We start from the raw sequence: 18,171 nt of genomic DNA, 5'->3' as shown, positions 1-18,171 counted from the left end.
GGATGTAAATGAAATGGAACTTTTGGGCTAATGAACAGCTCATAAGACAGCCTCTTAAGATTAAGTGCTCAATCCATAAAATGCAATGGAATTGATCAATGTGATATTATTCTCTTTGTTAAGTACAGAGTGCTAACATGCCTGCTAAATTCCAAATGACTCTGGATGGGGAGCACAACTGGAAAGCCAACTGTGTTTGGTGCTGTGAAGAGCAGAATCCCTGCTAGGACATGCTGGCACTCAAGTGAATCAAAAGAAATACAATACACATTGTTCAGGTGCAGGTTCTCTCCTTCATTGCTAGACCTCAAGAAGTAGTTAAATAAAAACACACTCCACAGATGTTTCTGAGGCAGGCCACAGGGCTTATGAAGGTTTACAAAACTGCTCTTTTGAACCTACAAAAACATCATTTTTCAGAAAACAGAAGGAAAGTCAGTCAGGAAGAATGTGAATATGAAGCTATCCAAGGAGAACTAGCTACTGCCTGCCCACCTATTGCCTATGTAGAGAACTGATGTAGCTGTGGAGAGTGCATGGAGAGTCACAACTTTCTGTCTTCTGGACTTGCTCTTGCTCTGTGTAATATTTTGCTGAGAGAAGATGACAGGTGTCTTACTCTTCACAACCCTGGCACCCCATTCACCAACCACAGTGGAAAGGGTATGGACAAAAAAAGAATTTGTTTCTATATTTAGCTGTGTATGACCTGACGTGCACCTAGGGTCAGCAAACTTTGTAGATCACATCAGAACAAGAGCAGACCATGAGGGTTAAGGTAATTTACAGTAATTGGTATTATCTTCAGGGATTTATTTCAGTACTGTAGTGTGAAAGACCTGCCAAACATACAGTAGCCACTGACTGAATAGTTCAATCTCATTTACAGTTTTCTCATGTTTAGTGGGAGGAAAATGCTATGAAAAATTGAACTAAGTGCTGTTGACTTTATATTTCCTTTGATGTTGTACTTTGATGTTTTATTATCTTTCTAATACAGTCATTACACAATTCAGCTGGTAATGGGGCAGTATAGCACCTCTTTTACAGGTGCCAGGACTCTCCATTTTTTAATATTTTCATATATGCTTTCGAAAGAGCACTGTATATTGCTTCTCAAATACTACAACGCTGGCCATCAGCAGTGTGCATGAATGTTCTTTTTTTCAGTGTGCCTAGTACAAAACAATAGGATAGTTAACACCTCCCTCACAAATGAAAGCTCAAAATACATTTGGTCTTTCCACATCCCTCAGGGGTTATCATCACAGACCCTTTCTGCTGCAGTTCTGAGCCTTCACTTTTTGGAAGAGTAACAAGAACAGTGCTGTACTGGTGCTCAAAAGATGGCTTACACTACTGCATTTCACTGGATTAGAGAGCATGTGCAAAACTAATGGGTGAACTGGAGAATCAACGCTTCACCTCCCAACTCAGGAGTTCATCTGCAACTGTGAGAAGGGTGAGGGAGAACATACAGAGGAGAAATGTCTCTTTTAAAGCACTCCATCAGCCTCAGGATTGGTAGCAGCCAGTGGTCTCTTTGCCTGACCTTTCTTTTTCCCAGAGGTACACACACAGATATATATATATAACTTGTTTCTCAGCCATTACGAAACAGGGTTGTGGAAGTGCTGGAGCACATAACCCTCGCCTAAACAATCCTGGTTCCCTTCTCCTGACACTGGTTTGGGACTGACTTGATTGAGTCAAATGAGACCGTCCTAAATCCCAACTATCCGCAAACAGTCTTTACATGACAGAGAAACAACCACAGAACAGTATAAAAGATTACTTCTTCTGGTGTCTTGCTCACAGAGGAGAGAGAAGTCACAGAGACACTATCTGTACAAGAGAGTTTCTGGTTAGGAAAGCATCTGGTCCATAATACAGTGGGAACAGTGACTTCTAGGAGGAGCCTTTACCTGAGCTATGACATCTGAGATGGAGGCACATCCCACCAGGAAACTGTACTTGTGTTTCAGCAGAATCCCAGCATGGGTCCATGCCTGAAAAAAGCCAGAGAAAAGTTTGGGAACTGATTATGATGTTGTGAATGATTTCAAGTCCCAGAATACTATTTTCTGGTTGTTACATTGTGCACAAATAACCTGCAAAGCTCTTTTCCACCAGCAGTACCTGGTCTGAACCTCTGCAAACTTTAAGCCATTAATGCAGAGAAAAGCGCTGTTGCATTCAGTTCCTCATTGCCAGGGTTGACAGAGAGAATGGGAAAAATTTTATAGACCGCATAGATTTCTGAGCAGATCTAATAAGAAACCACTCCTTCATAAATGAGATGCTGCACAGGATGGATTATCATAATAAATAATCCAATGTATTCTCATTCACCAGCTGGATGCACCTCTTAAGTGTAATATTCATTGGTCCACTGAGATACACTGTGTCCTGTCTGGAAGAGAAAATGTAATGATCCAACTTATATTTATTGTCAGCTACTGTTTCAAGCAGACAAAGTGGTAGAGAAAGTGGTAGAGGCATTGCCATGAGGTTATCCTTTACCAGTTTTACACAGAAGTAAAAGCATTAAAGAGCAGTGCCACGTTTTTTTGTTGGCAGTCCATGAGTAAGCCTGGTGATCTGGGAAGCGGCAGTGCTCCCCATGTGGCTCTCTTGCCCAGTCATTTGAGATATACTGAACTTAGCTGTGTTTGCAAAAAAGGATGGTAAGAAATATCTTTTCAACAAATTTGCTTTGAGAAAATATTGAGTTTATTCGTTATGAGCTCTGTGAGTGATCTGGGAATGCACTGCAAATCTTAATCTTCCACTACAAATGGGAACAAGAAGTCACACAGAAAACCAGTGCAGCTAATCACAAGATAACCAGTGCTTTCCAACATGCACATACAGTAGCTCTGACAAGGCAGCTGATGTTTTTGACATCTGTCATGACCTTTGGATGTTTAAAGTCCATCCAAACGGTTTTTCTGTGTAGCAGGAGATGATGAGTCCAGGTATATCCAGAGTTACTGCTTGCGCAGGACTCACCTTCCCTCTGCATACCTTCAGTTTCCCATTAGGTAACAGACTTAGTGAACTAAGGCCATAAAAAACGTTACATTGATATTAAAATTCAGTTCTGAATCAGGCACTCACCATGGCATCCATAAAAGGGAAGGCAGCAAGATAAAGGAAGGCCCTCCGAGTTTTACTTCCCACTGATTCATCCACATGGTGCAGCTTATTAATAATGTAATACCCCAAATCGCTATATGCTGTAGAGACACAAGAATACGAATGAAAAATAAAGGTTACATATGAGCTCTGGGTGAGATACACAGAAGTACCAGAACGACTGTGATGCCCTGGAGCTCAGACACCCATTCACTTAGCAAAAAGCTGCAAGGGCTTCAGGGTATTACAGCCTTACTAGCTGCTGTTTATGACTAAGAAGTGCCCTCACGGTTCTTTTTAAAGTAACCTTTGGCAGAGGAGCGATAAAAAGGGTTGGTTTGGAAGATGGGTATAGTAAGTGTCACGTGTTTGCTAAATGAACACACTGGTACTCCAGAAAATCTACTGCTCCTTCATTAAATCAAGGCTCTTTGTTAGAAAAGCAGTTTTCACCAAGCTTTGAGTATTTCATGGGATATAGTGCCTTATAAACACTGGAACCATCTATTACCACTGTATTCTCTTGACATTACCTATAAACTTGCCCAAAGCTGTAAAAGGATACTATGATTTGTGAAGGCATGGAACAAATCACACTCATTATGCCTCTCCTTTACTCTGTCTAATGACCACCTCTGCTGGGACCTGTCAGGGCACTGTGTGCTTTGCTGTCCAGTCCCTGGGCAGCCTTGACCAGCCTTAGTTTCTTTCCTTATCTACAGCCAACACTTCAGGAGCCAGGAGTCAGAAAAGGGCATCTCTGGAAATCAGGGGGTTCCTACTTCTGATTGCCAGTATGTTATTTTGCTGTCCTATTTCAACCCAAGTCAAAAACTTCTAGAGTTGGGCAACACACCTCTTTCAAGGTCTTTCTTTCCAAGCTGTTGGACTGAAGATATAGCACAGATGCAGGGACTTGCCACACAGCTCTCTAAAGAACTGTTTACAGTTCCATTAGCATCCACATTATCCAGGTGTTTTAATAACCTCCAAGTCCTCCCCATACCAAGCAATAATGAAGAGCCAGCTGTGACTGGAGTCTCTGAACTATTCATATATAATATGCACAGTTAAATAATCCAAATAGTTTTTAACCTTTTATAGACTATGTTCTAGACCTGCATATCATAACTTAATTTCCCTATACACTTCTAATGGCTGTTGAAAGAATGATTTGGCTGTAAAGTCAACCTCCCAAGACAAGTAATGTCAGAATTACTTGTGCCTGGGGAACCTTACCTCAGTTGTCTCCCACTTGTGTCTTTTCTAAGATAACTATTTCAAATGTGAACACTATCTGGTTTTTCATCTATAACAATTCTATTATCTTTGTACAGATCTTCATATAGGGTTTCATTCAGTTCATATAGGTAACATTCAGGAAGGTTACTATTTTCCTGCATGCACATGACATGATAAATGTTAGCACTAGTCATCCAACTCAATCTTCTTAGGCCTAAAATTGTCTCTCATAACTCCTAAACAGTATTTGGAAGCAATTAAGGAGGAGTTTAAGACATCACTGTTTTGCAATGGCTTAGGGATACAGCAGTTAAATGATTAACAGAATTGAAAGTACTATTTGAGTCCAAAGAAGACAATGTAAACAAGATAGTAGAATAAAAGGAGATGGAAACAGGCACAAGCCTCATTCCAGACAATCAGGACTACCCAAAAGATGCTAAAAGTGTTAAAATCTCCCCTTTTCCCTGTGCTGGTCCCTACCTATATGTCTTCCATCTGAACTATGACTGTTACACCCACAGTCTCCAAGTTCACCCAGTAAATCCCAAGTTGCTTAGCTATCTTCCTGGGGCACTCCTAGCCTTGTTTCCTTTTGAAGGAGGTTGAGGAAGAACTTTAAACCAAAACTCTAACCTTTCCTCAGTTGAAGGAGGCCAGTTTAGCTCCTTAAAGTGTTCAGGTGCTTGTTGCACTTCAGTCAAACATCAAGCACAGCCTCTTTTTATTTTTGCCTGAGTACCCATGCACTAATCTTTGTGCACTGTTTCGAAAACTCTCTGCCATGCATGGCTTTTTGTGTGGTAAGTCCTTATTGAAAGCTGCTTCTATGGCAGGGCAGTACATGGACACTTCTGAATCCACTTATTTCACTGAAGGAGAGAAATCTGGAAGGCGTGTGAGGCAAGCCATATGTGAGGGTCAGATTCATTGAGCTTTCTCTTAGGTTCCATTAAAGTTGCTTTACACTTCTGCATAAAAACTTAAAGACTGCTGTAGGAAACACACCACCTTCTCCTCCACTCAGGGACTGATAGAATCAGAGTCCAGGTGCTAGGGAACCTGCTTCTGTGGAGAAGCCTCCTCCAGCAGTGCCATTCCAGAAGCATAGCAGTCTGCAGAAGTTATCCTCCATCCTCTACATGCACTTTGCCTGCTTTACATGAGACTTTTAAAAAGTGAGTTATAAGTAACTTTTTTGGCTCTAAAAGCCACTGCAATGTTTACATTTTTTTGTTTTTTTAAAGTTTACTATAACAGAAAACTATTCTCACTTCTAGGAACAAACAGTCCACCATAGGATTGTAGTTTATTGACAAGGCACTCTCAGTGGGTCTTAAACTATCACAGCCTGCAGCACCACATTTTTAAGATTTCTAGGAAAAGCACTGAGCTCTGTAAGCTTTAGGATTTTTTTTCTCCCCCCATCAACAAAAAGTCTAATTGCACTTCTAATGTGAATTTGTTTTCAAAATCATAATGGCTAAGCTTAAAAGATTATTTTCAAAATGGCCAACTATTTCACATGTCAGTGAAAGCAAACAATTACTTTTGCTGGTGTCCATTAATGTTTCCATCCTCAGAAAGAAGGACTCAGCAAGCTGAGTTTTACTAACAAATATACAGTCATGTGTCACTGAGCTGTGAATCAAGCAATTGCTGATGCAATTAGAACTTAACCTTGGCCAACCTTAAAAACTTATTATGAAGAACACTACAAAATTAATGACATAGACCACAGAGCCAAAGAGCATTACATGAATCTAAAGCAGATGGTCTTCCCATTTCTTGCATAATTTCAACCAAAACAGAGAAGTCCAACTCCAAGACAAGCTGCCTGTTTGCTCTCCTCTAATATCTAATTTATTTTCCTATGTCTATGGATCAATTTTGCTACAGAAGTTAAGCAGAAATTCTTGCTTTTGGTTTTTCCAGTTGAGTTTTAAGACCCAGAAGCTTAAGAAATGACTTTGAAAACAGTATACCTAATTGGATCTCCTCTTCCCTACATCAATTTCTCTAATAAGCCAATTACTACCACATAAAGTTCAGATATTCTTAAAACAACTGAACACACTCTTAATGATGCCAGCAGTGTCAGACAAATAGCTGTACTACAGTTATTTTGGAGCTGACTACTAATGAACATGTTATACTTCAATCTTAAGGAAAAATAAAAGAAATCCTCATAGAAACTGATACCATTTACTTCCAGGCATGGAGCTACATGTCAATACTAGCTTTACCAGAGGAAAAAAAAAGATTAAAAAAACTGTTTTTGGTTAAAGTGTGTTCTAGACATTTTCATACTTTGCTGCCAGTTTTAAAAATGAAGTTGGAGACTTTAGAAGTAAAAAAATCTATTCTTCTGCTTGTCAGAAAGATTGCTCACACGGTCAAAACTGATGATGATCAGGAGTTTCTCAATCACTGTCACAGAATATGCTGAGTTGGAAGGGACCCATTCTCTTAAGAGAATTGCCCATATGGGGATCAAGCCCATGACCTTGGTGGTATTAGCACCATGCTCTAACCTGAGCTAACTTGTTCAGCTAAGTGATTTGGGCAGACAGGAAAATACCAACATGAAAAAATAAAACTGAATAGCAAATCTTCATTTGGAGATGACATAGGGTATATGGATTTCTTTATGTCTTTGATAAACCTGATTTAAAAGGGAAGAAAAAGCTTGTGTGTCCCCCTTGTGAAAGCCCAGATGATTGGAGTGTTTAAGGCTTTGTGGTTTGGGGGTTTTTTTGCTTATTTTTACATGATTTAGAAAAAAAACCAAAACAGCTTAGGAGCATCTCAATGCAGACTGATTACTGCAATCACCTTTTTCCATGCTCAACTCTAGTTCCGAAACTGCTTTAGTTGATTTTCCCATTATCAATGACAAGTTGTATCTGAAATATCTTCATATAAGCCATAAAACACCTCATAAGTCTCAAAATTTCACTGTTTTAAATAAAACCCAATAATTGTTATCCAGAAGTGCTTTGGTCATAGGCTTTCTTCCTTTGCCCTCAGTACCTTACTGAGAAGAAACTGCTCCTGTTGTGGGAGAAGGGGTGAGGCAGCCAGGGAAGCACATTACTGCTTTAACAATGGCCATGTGAAGATGCTGAAGTAGGAAAAATTTTTAACAAGTAACATTTTAATTTTAGAAAAGAAAAAAAAAAAAAAGAAGGAAAGCATGGATTATATTCTGATTTGTGTTCCTGTAATTTTTTTTCCAGGGCAAAATGGTTAGTATGAGCCAGTACGGTGGGCACACTGGAACAAGACCGACTGGAAAAAATAGCTCAGCTTGTCATAACCACTCTGTAACATCTAGTCTCTAGAAAATTCCAGTAGTGCTACACAGGAATTGGTGGGATTACACCTATGTCTCACTTATGCGGATCTTTCATGTACATACAGTACATGCATGTGGGAAGTTCAAAAGGATCAGTGGGATTGCTAGAAACCGCTAAATATTCCTCTGTGCAATCTATGATGGAGTGGCCCATGCCCACTGGGCTCAAAACAAATCACTCTCATGTCTTGTCCATCCAATCTGCTATAGATCACTAAAGTTAACTTGTACTAAAGTTTACTGGTTACTGAAGTTCCAACCATTTTCTCCTGGTGATGATCATGATCTCTCATGTAGTTTTCAGGTGTAGTGGGCATCAGTTAAGGATATCTGCTTAAGCAAAGAGGATATTTGCTCTGAATAACTTCTGCCTTGTCATTTCCAGAACCTCAGAGAGCTATTCAAGAGGAAATAAACTTTCTCAGTATACTATTTCTCAGTAAACTAATGAAAAGTTGAACAATGCTGTTTTATTGCCAAAGAAAATGTGCATGTCCTTCATGACACTGGTGTTAAAAGGGCTCATTTAGTATGGAGGGCTTGCCAGCAACACTTACGAAATGTATTATGTTAGCATAATATTATATAAATTACTTTTCTCCTCTGTCAAGCTGGCAATTTAGTAAGATACTGAAAATATGCAAAGACAGGCTTAGCATATTGAATCCCTTCTCTTATAGCCACCAAAATGCCAGTCTCTGAAATAATGAGACACTTTAGATCCTGGCTACATAGTGAATTTCCCACCAGGAAACCCTAACTGGCAGCAGTATCTACCCCAAAAATAGCCCAATGGAAGGAAGGAAGCATGCTATCTTCTATTTCCAGATCACATCTGAAACAGCAAATCCAGGAATACTGTACTGAGCAAGGTTTGCAGCAGCCTTATAAGTGGGATGAGAATATGGTTTCGAATCCCTTCAGTCAACTTGGTTCTCAGTTCTTACTGATACCTGTACAGGGAAGTGATAGGCACTGTTGGTGAGGGCTTTGCAGATGTTCATAGGAATGTGGTGGGGACCCAGAGCTTGCAACTGTGAGTTCGAGTGGTTTAGCTCAGCCAGTCACTCCCACAGAGGATTGTGTGAGGCTCAGTGGGGAAGCAGTAGTGGGGAGCTGGTGCTGATGCAATGAAGCATGAGTCAGGTGGGTGAGACAGTCTGTTTTGATATTTGAAATGGGTAGAGGTTGCTGTTTGTGAGGAGCTGTGTGTGTAGACTGCAAATAGTCTCTATCACGGTTGGAAATGTGGTGATTCATTGTGGTCAGTGTGTTTCTACCACCACTTGTTTTCTTCCTTCTGACTTTCGATACTCTGTATTTCATCAGGTTTTTTGTTTTCTGTTTCTTCCCGGGCTTTGAGAGTCCATGGCAGATAGTCATGTCATCTTTCTTAGCCCTGTATTCATGGCATGTGGAAGAAATTCAGTCCCCTGAGTGTTGTTTGTTTCTCTTTTTCATCCACTGAGCATCAGTATCCTGTGTTTGTGTCTCCTGTAGATAGCCTGTGATAGGCAAGCAGCTGCTGGGGAGTAGTTGCAGGTCCTAGGAGGCTGCCTGTCACTGGACTCCTTCTCTTTCTCCTGCTAAGCAGGCTGTGCATCTGTGGGTCAGAGCAGAATAATCAGGATTTGAAACAGGTTCAAAGGAAACTTGGAACATAAAACTTGGCAACATCGCCCAGGCAATTGGTGCTAGAATCTGACTAACTCCGTTCTCTCGGGCGCTCTGCCAGTCTCTGCTGTGGCCTTTGCATATTTTCAGGCATAGGCAAGTTACAATACTAAAAAATATTTTGCAGTCTGTCACCATAAGCAGCTGAAAGATTGTGTACAGCCCTTTAATTCAGGACTTTAAAGCACGGCAAGCACAGCCTCCTCTTTTTCCCTGCAGTATCTGCAGAGGGCATTTCAGAAGTTCTGAACTTCCAGGCAAAGGCAAGAAACTTATCTGGCAGGTTTTCCAACCGTTGTTCCAAACACATCCTTTCAATAAGAAGTCCCACATGGAAAATCCAGTTATGTCTTTCACCTGGAAATTTGACAGTTATACTTTAAATTTTGTTAAAATCTAGCTTAAAATAAAATACTGGATGGCTAGAAAATAATTTTTTATCCAGTTGGCAAAGCCAAAAATTTTGACCAGTACTGGCAGGAAAGCAAGTGAGCAACTAGAAGAGCAGCTCTGGGGGCTGAAGAAACATTCCAAGCAAAGAAACATAAGAGCCAAATGTACAAATGGCCCAAAGTTCATAATACTGACTCAATAAAGCAGCCTCAAGTATAAACATATTGAGGAAGTGACCAATTGCTATCAGTGAATTAAATTATCTTGAATGCATAGATTCAGCTTATAAAATTAGAAACAGCTTATCCCTGGTACAGAGTTGCCATGCCTAGTGAGCCATTACTGTAAGCATTTATTGTGACCATAACATGGAGCAGAGGTAAACAGCACAGGGCTCTCGTATCAGTGGTGGAATAAGGGATGTGATAGTCAACAAACTGTAGTGCTTGGGAGGCAAATAAAGCTGGTGACTATAGCAGGCAGCCTGTTAAAGGATAAGAGCAGAGCTCATTTGAATTTGCCAGATGGATCTTTTACCTACTCATGCAGGAACTGAAATAGTCCTATTCAATTCTGTTCTAATCTACTCTAGTCTCTTTCACACTATAGGTTCAACATCAGCACATACTGCTCTTGAGATACTGATAATACAGACTGATAATGAATGCTGCCTCACTTCCAGGCCACTCTGCGATTTCAAGGCAATTCCGGATATTGCCATTACACTTGCATCTCCCATTTTTCTGTGATGGAATTACCCCCTTCTGCTGGTCAGCCAATTCTACTGCCTGTCAATCAACACGAGGCTCTATAGGCTGTCACGTTACTTCCTCCCTCCCACCCCTTAGAACTCTTAGCTTTTGGGATTTTACCTCCTCAATGCAATGCCCTCTATGCTTCTTCCTCCAGTATCTCCTGCTCCTTGTTGCTGAGGTCCAGAGATTTCAGCTCTGTAGAATGAGCCAGAAGGTGCAGAGAATCCGGTGCAGTTCTTGGAGAGGATGAAGTTAAAAGTCTTCCAAGTCACATGGCTTTTTATTGCTGTGGCTGATGCTTGAGTTGACATCCCATTTCTCCAGGCTCTCGGAAACTGGCAAATTCTGAGGCTGCCTTACTTTTTATGTTCAGTTCATGTCTGCTTGTGTATTTAATTTGTTTCAGAGTCAGAGTACATGCAGGGAGCTGGCCTCAGTTTGGTATAGGGTGCTCCTAGTAACTACTTCCTCCCTTACAGATTAATTATTCAACAGAAGTGGACGATGACTAGCAGTGGTGAGAGTAATACCTGATATTTTAATGAGCATGCTGGCACCACTTGCTTTGAGTTTTGTACTGTGAGGTAAGTAGCAAAGGGATAGGTACAGAGGGAGTACACTGACAATGCCACCAAGAACTGACAGACACCTCTACCAAGCACACCTTAAAACCCTGCCAAACCCATTCCAGCAGACATTGCTAGTTGATCATCACTACCTAACAGTAATACTGAGCTATCAGCCTTGGGCAACCCGTAAACCTTGCCAAAGATTTGCTCATACACCTGACTGAAAGAGATCAGCAGCATGTTTAGCTGCCAGGCAGGAGAGCCCTGTGGGTGGAATCTGATCCTTAAAAATTTGTTTAAAAGGTAATAAAAAATTGTGTGGACGGGCATGATACTAGCCCAAGAGATTTCATCTCTTTTGCATCTCCTGTTGCACTTACAAATGAAATTCTAAGCCTACAGATTAATCAGTTCGAAGAACAGGCAAGGGAAGCAAATGAAATGACACGACTAGATGTGAAGTGACCTTACCTATTAAGGTATGAAATATAGCAGCTACAGCGCCAGCCACAACCATGCACAAAACTGCTTTGGTCCTGTCTCGCTTGCTGTTCACAAACACCAGACCTACATTTTTGAAGTCACTCATCGGACCCGTGAAGAACTTCATCAGGGAGTATGCCAGCCCATAGCTGGCCAACATTTCCACAGCATCTTCCTTGACAGCAGCGATGCCCCTATTCAAGGCCTGTGGAAACACAGAAAGCAAATAATGAAGCACATGTGGAAGTATACCAAACACAATTTTCTGCATCTGGTTTCTGAAGGAACAAGCAAGTACAGCTGTCATTGCTTTCACCCCAAGCTGGACTTTATTTTTCTGGATTCAGGAGGAGTAGCTTGTGACCTGTTAGTCAGGTGAAATAATTTAATATAGACTAAATTCAAGTCAAGTAGACTTGAAGATAAGGTAAGTATCTGTCTCTAAAGTATATAATGGAACCCCAGCTATACCAGAAGTCAGTCTCTTCCCTTTTTACAATAATTTTATGACCTGCTAATAATCATAGGTGATACAAGGTCACTGAAATACCACTTTGAGGCATCAGCCCTGATTTGAACAAAGCACAGTCCTTGTAGGTCATCTTTACAGGTAATAACTCTGACATTACTAACTGCTCAAAGTTCAGAAGCTCAAAAGTTTTTTCAGTGTAACAAGCTTTTCACAACATCACACATAACTGTTGTTAATAGCTGCTATTAGTCTATGACTTTTAGTATGAAATGAGGCCAAGTATGCCCATGATTAAACATAACTGATCTTTCATCTATTTTACAAGGTTCTAATGCTATATTAATTTGCATCTCCTTGTAGCATATTTAGAAAGAAATGCAGCACATATCTTTTAAGACATATTCAGGTACAACTAACATACTAATTCATTCTAGGTCCGTAATTAGGAAATGTATGCCAATGAATCATTGAGAATTAGATGCATTATTTTTATAACTAAGGTGAACTACATTAAAAATGTGTAACATTCCTTCAGATTCCATCTTGAACCAAAATGCTTCTCAAATACTGAATAAAAATGACAGAATGATAGAGTTTATCCGCAGTGTGACAACATCAATCATCTGATACACTCAGCAAACTGTTAAAGCAAGATTAGATTCAAAAAGCATGAAGGAAGAAATATGACTTATTTGAACAAGTATTTAGCTCTTATGGGTTACAACTGATGTATGCTGACAGGGCCATGGCAATGAGGCCAACCAGGAACATCTCGCCAGCCCACCTCAGTCTATCCACTTAGCCAACCTATTACCACTTTTCTGAATGAATGAACAAACCAGGTAGAGTATCATCACATAACTGTGGCGAAGTCCTTCCATTTCAGATGTAAGAATAGCCTCTTTGTTGCAGTCTTTTGACGTTTTTTTTCTCTTCCAAAAACCATACAAGCAAGCAACTCCCATTTATTTCAAAAGAAACTGCATCCCTGAAGCAGAAATGAACATTTTTCCTACTGTTCTTTTCCATTCTTCCTGAGAGACATGATTAATATTTGAAACTAAAGCTGCACTGTCAACATAGCAAAAAAGCTGTAGAAAAATCAACTTCTCCATCCTTGATGTCTGCCAAATCTCCCTCCTGTAATATGCTCTGACCTGAATGCCTGAGGCTCCAAATGTATTCATCTGCCTTGCTTCAGTTTGTTCCTTCTTGAAAACACCACGTGTTAGATATGGAATATCTGCTGCTGCTGCTATATGTAACCTCTCATGGGATATAGATAATTCCATCTACTGATATGAATTCAAATGGTATTTAATCTACAGATGCCAAAACCACTAGTGGGTTCACAAAACTGTATTCAAATAAATTTGTGGAAGACTGTGGCCTCTGAAGTGAATAGTCAGGTTTAGCTGGATGATGTCATAATTGGTATCAAGGTGTATAGAGAGTTACAATTTTTTAACTTAAACTTGCTAGAGATGAATCTTGCTGAATCTCCCAGTTGTTGTTGTTGCCAGTAATAGGCAAATGAACTTAGATTATGCCAAATAAAAGGTTCCTCCATCATGGCTCTTCCCTTCTCTTCTGTCAAAAGTGAAATCTTTCTGGAAGCTTCAATTTAAAGAGAAACAGCTAACCAATTTCAAGCAGTCTAATTTAAAAACTTCTCGTTATATGAATTATTTCCAGCACAGTTTCACAAGCACAAGTGCTTCCTTCCTGCTTTGTACAACTACAGAATACTAGAGTCTGTGGAGGATGGTAATCTACTTCTGACAAGGCCATGGGATAAACATGGCTTTAGGAAATAACATTCTGTCAAGAGGCATGCCACTATGATGCCTGTGCAGAGAGACAAATCTTTGCCTAGCACAGACCTCATGCCAATGAAAACAGTTCCATATGACTTTGGCCCCGGGGTAACTAAGTTTTTCCACCTAAGCAGGACAGACAGAAAGACTTGAGCACTCCTTTTTCTCTCCCTCTCTGGTTTTACTGATCTCTTTTGTATGAACAAATGACAGCTCAAGTAGGTAACTTCCTGAGCAATCTTCCCTGGAGACACTCTGTGTACCAGGTAAGGTAAAGGAACAAAACACAAAAGGGGGTCCTGTAAGAGGAATGTTGCCATTAATTTATACTCCTGTAGAATGCCTGGCTGACATGATGAAATACTCTAGAGGCTAGCACTGAAAAAGCAATCCTCCTAAGTGCTTCTATGGAAAGATCCTTAGGAAATGAACAGTCAGTAGGGCTGTGTACAGATGGTTTAGCTTCTGTAACCTTTTCCTTTTTCACTTTCAGATGACAATGTAAAAGGCTCTTCATTCTCAACTTTCAAACACCGTAAGAAAACTTATGTAGCTCTTCTACCCCATGTACTTTTGAATATTTTTGCTGCTGAAGCTGCTGATGTCATATTTAATATCCTTAAACCCACAAGAAATCCCAGATAATTGATTAAGCTGCTTAGGGGTGCAATATGAAAGGTGCAGGTACTTGATCTTTCATGGCATGCCACCCATGCAGTTGGTAGTTTTCCAGTCTAATTTCCTGTTAGATTTCCAATTAAATCTGTTATAAAGGAAGACAATATAAACCAGGGCAAGGTTTCCACTTTTTGATCCGACTCTATTTTGTATACTCTTTGTGCGAACAAAAAATCAATAACAAAGGTTCAGCAGTAGCATCTGTATTCACAAGAGAGCATAACTCTACAAGATTTGTGTAGCTTGTCAATTAAATCACACAGAAGTAGGTAGTAATAATACTAATGACAATACTTAAAACAACCATGTAGCTTGATCATACATATTGCAGATATCATCCTATTTTGATATGGCTTATTCACACCAAAATTGATGGGATAACTAGGAAATCCAGATGCTGGAAGAGAGGGTATTGTTGACATCACCTTCTCCTGCGTTCTTAATGAACCACTAAACTTAATACAGCAGTAGGTGAAAGTGTCACAGTAAAGTACAATTCTTCAAATGTGATTAAAACAAAGTCACAGATATTACTGACCCTTCTTTTAGAAATAACAGAAAAAAACCCATAGAACACTTTCAGGCAGAGCACAGTCTGGTAGACACACGGACAGATTAGTTGAATTAAGTCATATTCCTAAAATACTTATCAAAAAGGCAGGCACCAAGATCTACAGCTGCTTCTATGCAATGTCTTCTAAAACACATTATGCTATCATTAGAAAGATGAAATCTTTACTAGAGGACATAGTAACAACCCTTTAAGCCTTTTTTTAATGAATAATTGTGTGCTGTCTTTAATGTTCACTAAAATCAGAGAGGACTAGCATTTTAAATTCCTATCCAAAAGATTCAAGTCAGAGGAATACCAAATAATACCCTTAATGACATTTCAAGTCAGTAACCACATCTTAACAACTGGATACTGCAGCTGGCATTATCCTCTTACAAGGAACATATGAGACCTCTATCAAATTTCTAGGACATGCACAATGAATGAATCCAACAAACTTTTGCATGCAAAGGCAGTGATTTAAATAGCAACAGTTGTGAGAAAAATGTCAAAGATCTAATTTGTCCTATTTTGCATAAGCTTTTAGCATTATTCACTAATGTTGGTAGAAAAGGTTTGGTTTCAATCTACGGTTACACATCTCTGTTTGCAAAATTCAAAGTCTGTCTCTTGAACTGGCTCTATAGACTTTGACCATTGCTCACATGATCCTCTCCTCCCAAAGACTACTGGATGACTGATGCTTTACTTTGTACTGGTTTAGACATGTAAAAGCATTAAAAAAATTCACTGAGAAAGCAATACTTATTGTATAGCTTTTCTTCTGATTTTAAAACTGTTTTACATACTGCACAGAATTTCAAAAGACTAACCAGAAGGGCACATTTTCTACTTCATTTGAAGTTAACTGTTGACTGTGCAGTTTGAAGCTAGGATCTTGGCTGAGATGTTTTCAAGTCTGTTCAGGCTATGTATCTACCCAAGAGTGACATCAAAAATCTGCTCAATTTGGCGGTATCTTGGCCCAATGTATGTTCAGTTCAGCAAAGATTTTTAATGGTTACCCTTCCCCCTACATCTTCTTACCTGCTATCTCCCAAGAAAATGGAAGAGTGGCAATGTATCCAGGTAAAGAGCAAGCCGATGTAGAGGACGATCTTTCTCCTGTGTCAAATAATCTCTCTTGATGATTGTTGGCTGAGTTTTCTTTTACTAAGTCCTGTCACGCTAAAATCTTCAGCATCAAATGTACCAGCTGGCTCTGGTTGTTCTGCCTCCTGCTGTCACTGCTGCCAGAAGGACACCTGACAGATCTGATGCTCTGTAAGCAGGGCATAATCAGACCACTGTGTAGGTGACAACCTGAGCATTATCACATCTGTATCTCTGCTTCTGGTAAAACCATAAAGGCAGAAACCCCTGATAGGCAATTTGACATAAACAGCTAGTGCTCTGACACAGGTTTCTGTAAGACTTACACAGACACAGGCATTGAAGTGGGAGAAAACTGGGCAAAAATAACATGCACACATTTATTCTGGTTCAAGCAGATTGCCCAAACATATTACATGAAGAGAGAGCCCTGTAGGGGTAGAGGGACTCAGACCTTGTATCCTGAAAACTATGACTGAGGAGTCTTCATTGGTTTAGGTCTTTTGTTTTGGGGTTTGTTTTGTTTTGTTCTGCAAGGCTTTCACCCTAATTCAGTATATCTAATTTTGAGTCAGCATCTGTTGTAGCTCATGCATCAGATGACTGAAATGCCATCTGAGGTCAATTCCTATTAGCCCACTATTAAAAAACTTTACTTCCCCCTGCTCCATTACAAAAGCTGGTTGTGAGATAACAGCCTGCCCACAGCACTGCAAATGCTGACAGTGGTTCAACCCACAGAAATAATCCCAGTCCCCAGCAAGAGGCCAGAGCTCTGAACCCCCATCTGAAGGAAGATAAGATGCCTGTCCTGAGAGAGGAACACACAGACATCCCTAAGGTATATGGCCACATCCCTAAGGTATGTGGCCTATCTATGGAGAGGCTGTTCTTGAGCATTAGGACTGCCCCAAAAATGAGAGCTGAAGTTCTTCTAGCACTTGCTTCTTTGTAACTCAAAATGCAGGGCAACTGTCACATTTTATCCTAAGAAGTTAGACTATAAAAAATTGCTATCTAATTTACTCTGCCCGTTTGAATAATGAGAATATGGCCTAGAAGAAAGCCCATATACAAAACGAAACAAAACAAACAAACAAACAAAAAAAAACAAAAAAAAACAAAAATAAAGACAGAAAATAAACCATGAAAACTAGAATGCAATCAATAGCGATTTTTCCCCATTCAGATTCCTAAACAGCAACAAAAAGCAAGAATGAAAAATTTTTGCAAGGTTCTTACTCTAATAGAAATGCCTGTTACCCTGTGACCATGATTAGGATCTCAGTTTTACTTACTGACACTATCCACTCACTATCCAATGTCCAGGCAGTATCAAAGCGTGTCTTGGGAGAAATTTAAATAATTCTCTAAATTCAAAATAACATAATTCTAGAGCACTTACAGCTTTCACTTGACCTGGTATGCACTGGGAAATAGCAGTTTCAAACAGTCACAGCCAGGAGGTGTAAGAATAACTAGGGCAGCAGCGGCAACAGTCACATCAGTGAAAATGGGAAATTCTTCCCATGCCTAGAACTAAGGCAGAGGAGGAAAGTCTGGGAGCTGGAGAAGCAGCTACGGCACACTGCCTCTAGGGCACCTACTGCCTTTGTGTAGATTCAAGGACAAACAGCACAAGGAGGCAGAGAATAATACAGAAGCCACAGGAGAGTGCCATGATGGTGGGAAGCCCTTCAGGATACATCCCCTGTGTAGTGTCTATGGAACAGGGATGCCCAACATCTGTATGAAGACAACTTAAACCACTGCCATTTCCACTGATGTCTGTGGAGAAACATGACCCGTGAGGTGAGATCATTAGCATTAAGTTTTCCTGGCCTTTTTTAGGTAAGCAGTGCTTGTAGGGGAACATGACAAAAGTAAAATTAACATGTACGAGATATTCCTCTGCATTATGACTTT

At 40.0% G+C, this 18,171-nt stretch overlaps 1 protein-coding gene and 1 long non-coding RNA gene across 3 annotated transcripts in view; both read right to left on the bottom strand.

Annotated features, from left to right (window-relative positions):
* Nucleotides 1–18,171, bottom strand: part of ANKH (ANKH inorganic pyrophosphate transport regulator) — a 99,263-nt gene that overhangs the window by 31,050 nt on the left and 50,042 nt on the right. For both annotated transcript variants that reach the window (XM_027888435.1, XM_027888436.1), the window contains exons 2-4: nt 11,601–11,817; nt 3,121–3,239; nt 1,926–2,009 (exon numbers count right to left, since the gene is read on the bottom strand). In XM_027888435.1, coding sequence (XP_027744236.1) covers nt 1,926–2,009; nt 3,121–3,239; nt 11,601–11,817 — 420 coding nt within the window. The remainder of the gene's footprint in view (nt 1–1,925; nt 2,010–3,120; nt 3,240–11,600; nt 11,818–18,171) is intronic.
* LOC114059705 lies at nt 9,547–11,593 on the bottom strand. Its single transcript, XR_003571720.1, has 2 exons — nt 10,678–11,593; nt 9,547–9,769 (listed from the first exon to the last, which is right to left on the bottom strand). It is a non-coding gene; the product is annotated as an uncharacterized LOC114059705 (long non-coding RNA).

This window comes from Empidonax traillii, unplaced genomic scaffold (genome assembly GCF_003031625.1).
Source record: "Empidonax traillii isolate 1590-97213 ecotype Southwest subspecies unplaced genomic scaffold, ASM303162v1 scaffold238:size1398292, whole genome shotgun sequence".
In the NCBI taxonomy this organism is placed as follows: Eukaryota; Metazoa; Chordata; class Aves; order Passeriformes; family Tyrannidae; genus Empidonax; species Empidonax traillii.
The sequence above is the reverse complement of the archived record's forward strand: the minus strand, read 5'-3'. Positions and strand labels throughout refer to the sequence as shown.